The sequence below is a fragment of the Rhinoraja longicauda genome, chromosome 35, assembly GCF_053455715.1.
Source record: "Rhinoraja longicauda isolate Sanriku21f chromosome 35, sRhiLon1.1, whole genome shotgun sequence".
Lineage (NCBI taxonomy): Eukaryota > Metazoa > Chordata > Chondrichthyes > Rajiformes > Arhynchobatidae > Rhinoraja > Rhinoraja longicauda.
Window position 1 is genome coordinate 20,736,926 of NC_135987.1, and position 14,968 is coordinate 20,751,893.

Below are 14,968 nucleotides of genomic sequence, written 5' to 3' on the forward strand. Positions count from 1 at the left end.
TGTCTAGGTGGTACACCCGCTTCACCCTTTCACATTCTGGTCTCTCTCCATTATGTATCTCCACCCTTTCCCTCTGCAACACCATCCCATCCTTTTGTCCTTTGGTGATAATTGAATCATCCGTCAAACTCCCATCCTTATTTTGTACCTCCTCTTTGTTCTGCCGCCCATTATTCTTTCACCATAGATAGACACAAAAAAAGCTGGAGTAGCCAGAGGACACAGGTTCAAGGTGAAGGGGAAAAGATTTAATAGGAATTTAAGGGGTGACTTTTTACACACAGAGGGTGGTGGGTGTATGGAACGAGCTGCCAGAGGAGGTAGTTGAGGCTGGGACTATCCCATCGTTTAACAAACAGTTAGACGGGTACATGGATAGGGCAGGTTTGGAGGGACACGGACCAAACGCAGGCTGGTGGGACTAGGGTAGCTGGAACATTGTTTGCTGGTGTGGGCGAGTTGGGCTGAAGGGCCTGTTTCCACACTGTATCACTCTATATCACCCTAGGACCGAGATGAGAACGTTTTTTTTCACACAGAGAGTGGCGAGTCTGTGGAATTTTCTGCCACAGAAGGTAGTTGAGGCCAGTTCATTGGCTATATTTAAGAGGGAGTTAGATGTGGCCCTTGTGGCTAAAGGGATCAGGGGGTATGGAGAGAAGGCAGGTACGGGATACTGAGTTGGATGATCAGCCATGATCATATTGAATGGCGGTGCAGGCTCGAAGGGCCGAACGGCCTACTGCTGCACCTATGTTCTATGTTTCTATGTTTCTATACCTATAACTCAGCAGGACAGGCGGCATCTCTGGAGGGAAGGAATGGGTGACGTTCCGGGCTTCAGAGAATGACTTCCCTCCAGAGATGCTGCCCGTCCCGCTGAGTTACTCCAGCATTTTGTGTCTATCTTCGGATTAAACCAGCATCTGCAGTTCCTTCTTATCATTGCCCTTCTCCATGACTGGCCATCACTGTCTAAGTCCGGGCATTGGGCGGTGTTGGAGAGTTAAGGGCAGGCTAATTTTAGCTGGCGAGACCACCAGTCTACCTGTCTCTGTGGTTCCTATGGACCTGCTGCATGTCATTCTCACCATTCAACACATCCACTGCATTTGGAATGAGATTGCTATGAGAAACAAACAAATAAGCATTAATTATTAAACTCAAACATTATTCTTTCCCCCTTATATTTCTCTCTATTTTTGCACTGTATAATTCATGCAAGGTAAGATCATGACAGTAATTTCCAATGCATAATGAAAAATGTTTGAATTTGTCTTTCGGCTCCAGGTTTACTGTAACACTGATAATTTCCTCCACTTTGATCATTCAAAAGTATTTAGCTTCTTTCAAAATGTTTTTCCGCTGAATAGCATGATAGTCGGGTTTCTTTAAAAGAGATTTATTGTCATGGTGCCAATCTGTAATGTGATATATACTCACTCCCATATTTCATTTGATTATTTTTTAGCAGCTAAAAATTTACTTAACAAGAAGACCGATGGAGTCAAGGTAGGTTGAAGGTTTAGTGTGTGTGTTGTAGGGTGTTTATTGAGGGGGGGAGCATTCTCTATGTGGTATGTGTGTGCCTGTCTTATTTATCATATGTGTGCGTGCTTGTGTAGTGTGTGGGTGTATGTTTGTAGAGCATGTGTATGCGTGGACCGCCTTTGTATCTGTGTAGCGTGTATGAGTCAGGTGCAAAGGTATGTAGGAAGGAAAACTACAGATGCTGGTTTAAATCGAAGGTAGACACAAAATGCTGGAGTAACTCAGCGGGTCAGGCAGCATCTCTGGAGAGAAGGAATGGGTGACATTTCAGGTCGAGACCCTTCTTCAGACTGTTGTTAGGGGAGGGGGGGGGGGTCATTCTCTCTGAAGTCTGAAGAAAGGTCCCGCCCCGAAACGTCACCCATTCCTTCTCTCCAGAGATGCTGCCTGACCCGCTGAGTTACTCCAGCATTTTGTGTCTACCTTAGGTGCAAAGGTGTGTTGTGCAGGTGAGACAGGTGTGTGTTTGCTGTGCGATATGAAGCAGTGTGTGTGTATGTATGCAGCATTGGTGGTGTGCCCTTACACGTGGTAAATGTCAGTGTGTGTGATGGGCACAGTTTTGTATTGTGTGTGGGACAGGCGCAGTCATGTATTGTGTGTGTGTGTGTGTGTGTGTGTGTGTGTGTGTGTGTGTGTGTGTGTGCGCGCATGTGTGTATGTTGCATGCATGGGGCACATGTGTTACATGCCATGTATGTGATCAGTGTGTGTACTGTGTGTGGGCTTATGTTACATGCTTTGCATGTACAATGAGTATGCATTGCTTGTGTGGGGCACGTGTGTACATGCTGTGTACGTGAACATTATGCGTGTATTGCCCGTGTGGGGCATATGCCGCATGCCGTGTATGTGGGCACAATGTGTGCCAGGGACTGACTGTGGGTACATGCATGGAAAAATGTGTGTGGGGAGGCATTTCAGTGCAATGGTGTGATGGGAGGCAGTGGGGTGTCCTTGTGGAATATTGTAGGAGGTACACTAGTTGGGCTGGTGGAGAGGTCAGAGCATATGTGGGAGGGGGTGTGCGAGTGTGGGAGGGAGGGGGTGTGCGAGGGGTTGTGTGTGTGTGCGTGTGGCATCAGTGTTGCGTGTGTGGATGAGAGGGTGGGACAGTGTACAGAATGGGTTGTGTGAGTGTGTGTGTGTGAGGTGTGTGTGTGCTTGTGTAGTACAGGAGGGGCTGTGAGTGTGCGTGGGAGTGCATGTATAGGTGAGTGTGGGGTTGTGTGTGAGTGTGTGTGGGAGGGATTGTGTGTGAATGTGTGTGTGAGGTGTGTGAGTGTGTATGGATGTATGGGGGTGTGTATGGGGTGTATGGGGGTGTGTGTGGGGGTGTGTGTGGGTGTGTGTGGGAGGGTATGTGTGGGTGTATGGGTGTGTGTGTGGGTGTGTGTGAGTGTGCATGGGAGGCTGTGTATGGGTGAGCCTATTCCATTTCCCAAGATGATATCCAGTTATCCAAAGTGCATGAAACCTGACCAATGTAGAGAGCAAATGTCCTTGCAGCAGGGGCTGGACTTCAGGTTTACTGTAGTTTACTTGAAATCTGAAATAAAAGCAAAAAAATATAATACTCAGCAGGTCTGACTGCAGCTGTGGAGATAAAATTAGAGTTAGCGATTCAGGTCAAAGTCCTATCATCATCATGTATAATGGGTCGCTGAAGTGTTAAGTCTAGACTGTGAGTCGATGTATCCCACCCTCTGCTGCCCGTAACTCCATGAAAGAGGTTTCCCCCATTCCCCTTGCCAATTCCACACTCACGTTAATGAGCGGGTGAATCGATAACCCACACACACACACCCTCTGTCTTATTGAGCTGAACTGTGGAGCCATGGACTGATGTGATCTTTGCACCAGTTGATCAACCCTTGATCTACCAGTCTGAAGAAGGGTCTCAACCCGAAACGTCACCCATTCCTTCCCTCCAGAGATGCTGCCTGTTCCGCTGAGTTACTCCAGCATTTTGTGCCTATCTCCTGTCTTTCCCAGCCTGCCTTTCTTTAATCTTTGCAAACAAAAAGCGACCTGATGAGAGAGATGTGTCTGTTTTTAGGGTTATGGAAGCCAGTGTGGAAATAGGGTCAAGTTCTCAACTACATGTAAAGACTTGCCATGTAAATGTGAACGATGATGATACATAAAGGGTTGAACTCTAAAAGGTTGAAGATCATTTTCAATTCACATTGATCACACATAGATTAAGCGGATTAAATTTGTTTCCGGATCCAAGTTATCCCGAGATCTTTCCCTTGTAACGACCTTTAATAGTCATTCACTTTGTAATTAAAGTCTTATGTTTTCAGATTTGTTTGTTAGCATGATGGAATATTGTTCAAATACAGGTGACAATTGTGCAGCTTTCTCATCGAGTATAATTGGAATTTAGGTCACACTTTAAGTACCTAATACAGAAACGGAAGTGGTTGTGCATTCCCCTATTTATGGATATGTCTTTCAACCCCTGCATTTAGGGTGATAATTCAATGTTCAGTTTAGTTTATATTGTCACCTGTACTGACATACAGTGAAAAACTTTTAGTTATGTGTTATCCAGTCAAAGAAAAGGCTATAAATGATGTGGTGGTCTCGGGGAATTGGAATTGCAATACACTTGTTTTTATTTATTTTTTAATCAAAAATATTTATTCAAATATTAAAATAATATATACAGTACCATAAAACCAAAACAGAACCCACCACCAGAATACAAGGCAAGCAATAAACTATTATACAACTACCTTACGCTCCTTGTCAAGGATGCATTCCACCCCCCGCGGTCCCGGGAATCCCCCAGCGTGCCCGTGGACAGCGCGTAGTCCCTCTCTAACCCCACCCAGGCACGGACGTAACCCCAGAAAAGGGGCAGACAGCCGGCTCGGGCAGAGCAACACACTTGTTGGAGGGAAGGCAGATATGCCCATTGACAGAATTTGCTCTTCGTCTAACTCATCCAGGCCTGGTCAGAATTTGTCACGTCCTAAATATTATCCCTGTCTCTGATCCTAATGATCCTCACATTTTTCCACACAAGATACTTAAGCAGAGGCAAGTCGGATGAGATCAATGTCTCAGTTGTACAGGGCCCTAGTGAGACCGCACCTGGAGTACTGTGTGCAGTTGTACAGGGCCCTGGTGAGACCGCACCTGGAGTACTGTGTGCAGTTTTGGTCTCCAAATTTGAGGAAGGATATTCTTGCTATTGAGGGCGTGCAGCGTAGGTTTACTAGGTTAATTCACGGAATGGCGGGACTATCATACGTTGAAAGACTGGAGCGACTAGGCTTGTATACACTGGAATTTAGAAGGATGAGAGGAGATCTTATCGAAACATATAAGATTATTAAGGGGTTGGACACGTTAGAAGCAGGAAACGTGTTCCCAATGTTGGGGGAGTCCAGAACAAGGGGCCACAATTTAAGAATATGGGTAGGCCATTTAGAACTGAGATGAGGAAAAACTTTTTCAGTCAGAGAGTTGTGAATCTGTGGAATTCTCTGCCTCAGAAGGCAGTAGAGGCCAATTCTCTGAATGCATTCAAGAGAGAGCTAGATAGAGCTCTTAAGGATAGCGGAGTCAGGGGGTATGGGGAGAAGGCAGGAACGGGGTACTGATTGAGGATGATTAGCCATGATCACATTGAATGGCGGTGCTGGCTCGAGGGGTCGAATGGCCTACTCCTGCACCTATTGTCTATTGTCTATTGTAATGTCAGTGGCTGAGTCTAGTCAGCTGGAGGGGAGGTCAGTTTAGGTTAGTTGAGAGATACAGAGCAAAAACCGAGCCTTCGGCCCACTGAGTCCGATCCGACCATCCCCGTACTCTAACACTATCCTACACACACTGGGGACAATTTACAATTTTTAACGAAGCCAATTAACTACAGACCAGTACGTCTTTGGATTGTGGGAGGAAACTGAAGCACCTGGGGAAAACGTACAAACTCCGTACAGACAGGGGAGAACGTACAAACTCCGTACAGACAGCACCCGTAGTCAAGATTGAACCCGGGTCTCTGGCGCTGTAAGACAGCTACTCTACTGCTGTGCCACTGTTTTGCAGACAAGTCGGTCATTTTCCTAATGACATAACCCACAGTGGGCAGAGATGGGGCTGATCTTGCCGCTAAGCTTATAGACCACACTCACTTAGAGGAGGATTTATACCAAGAACGGTTACAAATAAAAGCCTCAGAAGACAGTGCCATTAAACTCAATTAATCATTCTCCTAAATACACAGTAGAATTGATACTTATCAATATCAATTGACGTGGAGCATGTAACCAACATTGTTAAATGTTTGGTTTTTTTTTACTTGCCTGTGGGCTCTTTAAAAAAAAAAGACTTTTGAATAGATGTGAAGGCTTAAGATTGAATACTAACACATGAATGTTTTATATATTAGTAATACATTTAAATAAATATCAAATCATCCTATGGCAAACATTTGAAGAATGATTTCAAGACATTAGATTTCAATTATCTGCATATTAAGTGTACAGTCATCCTTACAATTATGACAACAATATTATTAATATTAAATAACGTGCCACTAAGAGAGAATAAAATACAAGTGGGTTTGTGTATGTCCTGTCTCTTAGGAAAATTAATGAGGATTTACATCTTTCATTACGTTTACATATTGAATCTTTCATATTCCTATTATTAAGCTACATTTTGCTTTTGTAAACGCTGTCTGATGCTTTTCTGCTGTGTATCCATGGCAACCAAGACAGCCGGACCCAGACTATGTTGATATTCACAGAGGCAGAATTTATCTTTGTTTATCACAGAGAGTGGCTGCCAGGACCAGGCATCTTCTCCGGAACAGGTTTCCTTGCCTTTGTTCCTTGTAATCGCCGTTTGCCGTTGTTCATTGATCTCAGGACGAGGAGAGGGAACATGAGGCAGTTCTTATTGTCCGTCCTCCTTGACCCTGTGTCCGTGTTCTCTGTGTGGTCTGTCCCACCCCCATCCCTGTAAACCCCTTTGTGGTCCTGCAAGCTTCCAAGACCCTTCTGCTTCGACAGCCCCGGCTTCTTGCTCAGCCCCTCTGCTCATTGATCCACCCTCGACAGCTGTGCTCTTCAGTCCACTGAGAATAAAATGGGATTAGTATAGTGTAAATGGGTGCTTCATGGTCAGTACTGTCTCAATGGGTTGAAGGGCCTGCTCATGTCCATACGTTATGGGAGCAGAATTAGGACATTCGGCCCATCAGGTCTACTCTGCCATTGAATCATGGCTGATCTATCTCTCCCTCTCAATCCCATTCTCCCGCCTTCTCCCCATAACCCCGTACTAATAAATAACCTATCAATCTCCACCTTAAAAATATCCATTGACTTGACCTCCACAGCCACCTGTGGCATGTATTCCACAGATTTACCACCCCCTGGTCTCAACATGGGCCAAGGATCTGAATTCTGGAAGTGATGTCACTGTTCTTTAGTTTAGTGTATCATTGTCACGTGTACATGGTACCGTGGAAAACATTTTGTTGTGGGCTACCCAGTCAGCGAAAAGACGATACATGGTTAACATCAAGCCGTCCACAGTGTACAGACAGGATGAAGGGAATAACATTCAGTGTAGATTTTTTATTTTGAGTAGAGTTTTAGATTTTTTTTAGATTTAGATTTAGAGATACCGCGCAGAAACAGGCCCTTCGGCCCACCGGGTCCGTGCCGCCCAGCGATCCCCGCACATTAACACTATCCTACACACACTAGGGACAATTTTTACATTTACCCAGACAAATAACCTATATACCTGCACGTCTTTGGAGTGTGGGAGGAAACCGAAGATCTCGGAGAAAACCCACGCAGGTCACGGGGAGAACGTACAAACTCCGTACAGACGGCGCCTGTAGTCAGGATCGAACCTGAGTCTCCGGCGCTGCATTCGCTGTAAGGCAGCAACTCTACTGCTGGGCCACCGTGACCACCCTCAAGTAGGAGCATGGAGACAGGTCTAACATGTTGGGGGTGAAAGTGCGATCATGATGTTGGTTGCTCAGTGTTCTACCACTGTTACAGAGCGCTGCACCCCCTAGTCAAGATGAAGCTGATCTTCAGTCCTGCTCTGCCTCCCATTATCAACTAACAAGACAAGTTAATTAATAGCCTGACCTATAATTAGTGCATTTAGAAATGCTGTATCAAATACCAACCAAAAGGTTGTTTGGACTACATCCTCAATCTTCACTTGCTTTTGAGCTGACTGATCCAGGAAGATGTCAGCCTCTATGTATTATGCAGAAACCAATCCACAATTGGTAGTATTTAATGGTGATTACTTTGGAATAAACGTAGTTTAGTTTAGTTTAGAGATAATAGACAATAGGTGCAGGAGGAGGCCATTCGGCCCTTCGAGCCAGCACCGCCATTCAATGTGATCATGGCTGATCATTCTCAATCAGTACCCTGCCTTCTCTCCATACCCCTGACTCCGCTATCCTTAAGAGCTCTATCTAGCTCTCTCTTGAATGCATTCAGAGACTTGGCCTCCACTGCCTTCTGAGGCAGAGAATTCCACAGATTTATAACTCTCTGACTGAAAAGGTTTTTCCTCAATATTTACAATAGACAATAGGTGCAGGAGTAGGCCATTCAGCCCTTCGAGCCAGCACCGTTCTAAATGGCCTACCCCTTATTCTTAAACTGTGGCCCCTTGTTCTGGACTCCCCCAACATTGGGAACATGTTTCCTGCCTCTAACGTGTCCAACCCATTAATAATCTTATATATTTTGAATATACATCGTGGAAACTGCCCACCTACTGCCCACTGAGCCTGCATCAACCAACAATCTCCACACATTCACACTATCCACCACACAAGTAGGTTTACAGAGGTCCATCAACCTACAAACCTGTACGTCTTTGGAGTGTGGGAGGAAATGTGCAAACTCTATACAGACAGCACCCGTAGTCAGCATCGAACCCAGGCCTCTGGCACTGTGAGGCAGCAACTTGGCCACCTTGCCACCCGTTTAAATAGTTCATTTAGCAGTTTAAATAATAATTTGTAATAATCTGCCACCGAGGAAGGGCAGGAGGACAATTCACTGGATGAATTTAGAAGAGAGTTAGACAGAACTCTAGGGGCTAGTGGAATCAAGGGACATGGGGAGAAGGCAGGCACGGGTTACTGATTGTGGATGATCAGCCACGATCACAATGAATGACAGCGCTGGCTCGAAGGGCCGAATGGCCTCCTCCTGCACCTATTTTCTATGTTTCTGTGGGAACAACAGATATGAATGTTTGATGGACCAGATCAACAGTGTCACCAGAAGCAGGAAGGTTCAACGTTGTGAATACACAGTACCTGCCTGCTAACTTAGCAGAAACTCTTCCAAGTTTAGATTTGTTAACTAATTGGCTTGGCAGGTAAAAAAATCTAATGCGCTGTTCTATCTGTCTCAATCAAGAGTGGAAGCATTGGATCAGCAGTAAGATTTCAGGCCATATGCTCTGCTCAGTCACACTGGTAGCCATGCCAAGTCTATCATTTTAATTGTTTGGCCCCTCTCCATGTCTCTCGAGTGGCCATATTACACGAAGGAAACACTATGGCTTTGAATGGCCCTGTTGCACCAATGACATAGCCATAGCTGTGGCAATGTCTTTGGTGGATTCATTGTTAAATGTTACAGCACAACCTCTCCAATGCCCACCTACTACCCACTGTGTCCCACTGGAATGAAGGGACATGTCCTAATATCTACTCAACTCTCTTCAATGGTTCCATGTCTTTTTTATTATCACATGTTCCAAGGTACAGTGAGCCACTTTTTTTGCACACAGCTCAGCAAGACTGTTACCGTACATAAGCACAATTCCCCCAGTTAGTACAGAATGTAGGGTTGCCAACTGGCCCGTATTAGCCGGGACATCCCGTATTTTGGGCTAAATTGGTTTGTCCCGTACGGGACCGCCCTTGTCCCGTATTGGTAGGGTTGCCAACTTCCTCACTCCCAAAGAAGGGACAGAGGGTGACGTCACCGCCCCGCGCCCCACGTGACCTCACCCAGCCAGCGGCCACGTGCTCCCGCTCCACCAATGGCGGCTGCCATTGGTGGAGCGGGAGCGTGTGGCCGCTGGCTGGGTGAGGTCACGTGGGGGGGGAGGGGGGGCGGTGATGTCACCTTGTCCCGTATTTGGGAGTGAGATAGGTGGAACCCCTATATACGACAGACCACTGACTCTATAAGCAAGAGTTGCCACTTTGGCACCATTTTACAGTCTCAGCTGCATCTGGCCACAAAGGCCCGTTGCAACCGTCACCTCCATCGTGATCTTCCCGCGAACCGTGGTCCCATTCCTTGCAAGGTCCTCTCCAACCCTCGTTCCCCGTGAGGCGTCTCCCACAGCCGACCTTTAGGGCTCCTTTAGGTAAGATCCCCCCCCAGGTTCTTCATACCAAGCCTCTCCACTAATTCCTATATCTCAAATCACTGCTCCACTACAACCTCTGGTGAATAAACCCTTGACTTGTAACAACTGTGAAGGATTAAAAAGACAGCTACCTGCCATTCTACGGTGAAATTGGAATGGCTCATTTTCTTTTCCAGTGCTGCACATATCTGCTGTGCTCGAGAAACATACAGTAGATTAGTTTAGTTTAGAGATACAGCGTGGAAGCAGGCCTTTCGGCCCTGACCAGCGATCCCCACACACTAACACTGCCCTACACACACACACTAGGGACAATTTACAATTTTACTGAAGCCAATTAACCTACAAACTCTGCACGTCTTTGGAGTGTGGGAGGAAGCCGGAGCACCCGGAGAAAACCCATGCAGGTCACGGGGAGAACGTACAAACTCCGTACAGACAGCACCCGTAAGTCAGGATTGAACCCAGGTCTCTGGCGCTGTAAGGCAGCAACTCTACCGCTTGCTGCGCCACTATGCCACCTCAATTAGAAGGTATCTCTGGCGAACCCATGTTGTGATTACATTCCATCTGTCCCTCCTCAAAACCTTTGTGCTTTTCCGATCTAACCAGTGGAAATGTGTTGTTCTTTTCCTCCTCGTGCACTGAACTGTACAGAAAAGGAAGTCCAGTTGCTGTGTCCCTTTAATGGTGAGGAACTTTTCCAACTACAACATCTCCGCCTCATCTATCACGCCTTGTGGTCACTGTCCACCGCACCATCCAGCCATTCCCTCAGCCCATCCCGTGGTGTTGCTGGGCAGATTGAACCATGCCTGTGCCCTTGTGACTGTTGTTTGTCATTTTCACCCCAACTCATATTGTCTTGTGCGCACCTACCCACTGTAACTGTCGTCAGATGTGTAAAGGCACCAGTCTTGAAATCCTGCAGATGCTTCTAATTTGGTTTTTCAAAGTGAAGCCCTATCTTTCATTCCTGATGACAGCACATGAGAAACCTGCATGCGTTGATTCTTTGAAGTCTGTGACAATATTTTTTGCATTGTTACCAATTTTCAGGCTTGCCTGCTTAGCAAATAGCAAGACCAAGAACACAAAACACCCGACCTTTCTTCATGGGTATGTTTCAACCGGATAACCAACTAGGTGTGGTTTATCTTTGAAAAGGATTATGAAAGTTGGCGATTCAAATTTGTCGTTTAAATTACAAAATTAATTAAAATAAATGCAAAAGATATGGAGTAAAAGGGGGGGTTACTTTGTGCAAAATTTGAGAAGGCATCCATGTGGCACCTCACAGCGCCAGAACCCGAATGTTCTGTCCTAACATTACTTTAGACTTTAGAGATACAGCGCTGAAACAGGCCCTTCAGCCCAGCGAGTCCGCACTGACCAGCGATCACCCCGTACACTAACACTAATCTGCACACGAGGGGCAATTACACAATTTTTACCGAAGTCAATTAACCTGCAAACTTGTACACCTTTGGAGTTTGGGAGGAAACCGGAGCACCCGGAGAAAACCCACGCGGTCACGGGGAGAACGTACAAACTCCGTACAGACAGCACCCGTAGTCAGGATCGAACCCGGGTCTCCGGCGCTGTGAGGCAACAACTCTACCCACTGCGCCGCAGTGCCCCCCCTAACCTCAGGTACTGTCTGTGTGGAGTTTGCATGTTCTCCCAGTGACTGGGTTTTCACCGGATGTTCCTGTTTCCTCCCACATCCCAAAGACGTGTGGGTTTGATGATGGTTTACACCGAAGATAGACGCAAAATACTGGAGTAACTCAGCGGGACAGCAAGATCGATCGATAGAAGGAATGGGTGACTTTTCGGGTTGAGAGTTTGTCCAGATTAGTGTAGACGAGGCATCTCGGTTGGCATGAGCAGGTTGGGCTGAAGGACCTGTTTCCATGCTGCATTGCTCTATCATGCTATCACTCTGCGATCAATGTTGAAACTAGGATGAGGGAGGACTGCCGTGTGGTTAGGATGCTCCCAGTTGGAAACTGAGTCCACCAGGTAGAAGTACCAAGCAGTAAAGATCCCACATGTAATAGGATGTGGAGGTTTGGAGAGAGTGCCAAGAAGGTCAACTGGGATGCTACCTAGATCAGAGAATACTAGCTATAGGGAGAGGTCAGACAAACTAAATTAGTTTAGTTTTAGTTTAGTTTAGTTTAGAGATACAGCGTGGAAACAACCCACCGGGTCCGCGCCGCCCAGCGATCCCTGCACATTAACACTATCCTACACCCACTAGGGACAATTTTTACATTTACCAAGCCAATTTACCTACAAACTTTGGAGTGTGGGAGGAAACCGAAGATCTCAGAGAAAACCCACGCAGGTCACGGGGAGAACGTACAAACTCTGTACAGACGGCGCCCGTAGTCAGGATGGAACCCGGGTCTCTGGCGCTGCATTCGCTGTAAGACAGCAACTCTACCGCTGCGCCACTGTGCCGCAGAAATAGTTCTCTCTGATCGTCGGAGTTTGAGAGGGGATCTGATGGAAGTATATAAAATTAAGAGATAGGGTAGAGAGTCAGAACCTTTTCCCAGGGTGGAGATGTCAAAGACCAGAGATAAGAGGGGAAAGTTTAAAGGAGATGTGGAGGTAATCTATTTACACTAAGTGTGATGAGTGTCTGGAACGCACTGCCTGGGGTAGTGGTGGAAGCAGATATGATAGTAGGGTTTAAGAGGCTATTAGATAAGCACATTGATATGCAGGGGATGGAGGGATATGGGTCACATGCAGGCAGAGGAGATCCTTCTATGTTGTGTTAGCATCAAGCAGTTCACATTTGAGTAGGAAAAAACACTGCCGATGCTGGTATAAATCGAAGGTAGACACAAAATGCTGGAGTAACTCAACGGGTCAGGCAGCATCTCGGGAGAGAAGGAATGGGTGACGTTTCGGGTCGAGACCCGAAACATCTGAAAAAGGTCTCGACCCGAAACGTCACCCATTCCTTCTCTCCTGAGATGTTGCTTGTCCCGCTGAGTTACTCCAGCTCTTTGTTTCTAACTTCAGTTCATATTTGAGGATGAGAGGCCATTGAGGCACATTTGGTCTAATGTATGAACATATTAATATATAAATAGGAGTATCACAAAAAGCTGGAGTAACTCAGCGGGTCAGGCAGCATCTCAAGAGTTATTTTCCTACTTTTGTGATTCCTTCGATTTGTACCAGCATCCGCAGTTACTTTGCTATATAAATAGGACTAGGTCGCACAGTCCCTCAGTTCTGCTCTACCGTTCAGTTTGACACCACAGCTGATCAAACTGACAGACCCACTTCCAGTTTCTTGCCTAATCCCGAGAGCTCACAGTTTCCTAGCATTCCGAGAAAATCTCTCTGCTCAACCTTGAACATGCTCAGTAGCTCGGCCTCGTTAGAGCAGAGAATTATGAAGTGCGACCTTCAGGGGCAAGCAAAACAAAGCCAGACTGTGCAGGGCTGTTTTCAAAAAGCATTTCTTCATCAAAAGAGAACAGTACAAATGGAGCTGCCGCCTCCCAGCTTGAATCCTGACTATGACGCTGTGTTCAGCGGATGGCTATGGGTTTCCCCACATTTAGACTTTTAGAGATACAGCACGGAAACAGGCCCTTCGGCCCAACGAGTCCGCGCTGACCAGCGATCACCCCGCACACTTTCAGGCACACGAGGAACAATTTTCATCGAAGCCAATTAACCTACAAACCTGCACGTCTTTGGAGTGTGGGAGGAAACCGGAGCACCCGGAGAAAACTCACGCGGTCACGGGGAGAACGTGCAAACTCCGTACAGACAGCACCCGTAGTCAGGATCGAGCCCGGGTCTCTGGCGCTGTGAGGCAGCAACTCTACCGCTGCGCCACCGTGCCGACCCTAACAGAAGCTCCAGTTTCCTCCCACCATCCCACAGCGTGGGCTTCATTGGCCGTTGCATTTGGCCCTCGGTACGTGTGTGAGTGGTCAGACCTCGGGAGGAGGAGTTGACCATCATGGAGGGTGCGGAATAAAATGAGACGAGTGCAGGATTATTGTAAACAAGGAGCGGATGAGCTGCGCTGACTTGGTGGTATAAGTGTAAATAGGTTGACATCTGGAGCAGCGGATGCAATAGATGAGGTTGGAGGAGGTGCAGGTGAACCTCTGTCTCACCTGGAAAGACTGTTTGGGTCCTTGGATGGAGTTGAGGGGGCGCTGACTGAGTAGGTCGCAGGGCAGGTGCCTGGACTAAAGCTCTCTGATGTTCTCTCCCCTGTTCAGGCAGTGAACCAAGTGAAGATTTGAGAATGAAGATGACTTGTTTGTGGTTTGTCGGGTGGTTTCAGTGCTCGAGGGGGACCATCAAGTTTCTGTAAATGTAACGGATGAGCAGCACTTGTGAGCAGGCACATCTAGAGAGACGGGGAAACCTTGTGCTGACCCTCCATTGTCTTTACAGAATCTTAAATCACCTCCTGGCCCACTGGAACCATGCACCCAACAACAAAGAATCAATCACTGTGCTGCTTCAGGGTCAGCGCTAGAGTTGCTGCCTCACAGCGCCGGAGACCCGGGTTCCATCCTGACTACGGGTGCTGTCTGTACAGAGTTTGTACCTTCTCCCCGTGACCTGCGTTGCTTTTCTCCAGGATGCCCAGTTGCTTCCCACACTCCAAATATGTACAGGTTTAATTGGCTTGGTATAATTGTAAATTTTCCCTCGTGTGTGTGTCGGATAGTTAGTGTGTGGGGATCGCTGGTCGGCGCGGACTCGGTGGGCCAAAGGGCCTGTTTCCGCGCTGTATCTTTAAGCTCTAAACTCTAATCTTAGTTCTGAAATGTTCTCTTCATTTCCTGTACCTGCACTTGTGAGCTGGCAAACCGGGGAGGTACAGTAGGTGTGTACTCCAGCACAATGATACATGTAGACCTTCCAGCCCTGGGCGGCTCAGGGGAGGTGAGGTGTATCCTTGCTTTGCTCAAGATTGCAAGGGAGGTTGTAGTACATTCCCTGAAGTGTCCTGAAG

The 14,968-nt window shown here is 46.9% G+C and overlaps 1 protein-coding gene across 6 annotated transcripts in view; it reads left to right on the forward strand.

The window, feature by feature from the left end:
• camk2g2 (calcium/calmodulin-dependent protein kinase (CaM kinase) II gamma 2) overlaps nt 1–14,968 on the forward strand; it is a 298,181-nt gene that overhangs the window by 235,331 nt on the left and 47,882 nt on the right. For 2 of the 6 annotated variants that reach the window (XM_078428653.1, XM_078428657.1), the window contains 2 exons: nt 1,475–1,512; nt 10,612–10,644. In XM_078428653.1, coding sequence (XP_078284779.1) covers nt 1,475–1,512; nt 10,612–10,644 — 71 coding nt within the window. Of the gene's footprint in view, nt 1–1,471; nt 1,513–10,611; nt 10,645–14,968 lie in introns of all 6 variants that reach the window. The other 4 variants (XM_078428654.1, XM_078428659.1, XM_078428656.1 and 1 more) reach the window with 3 other exon arrangements.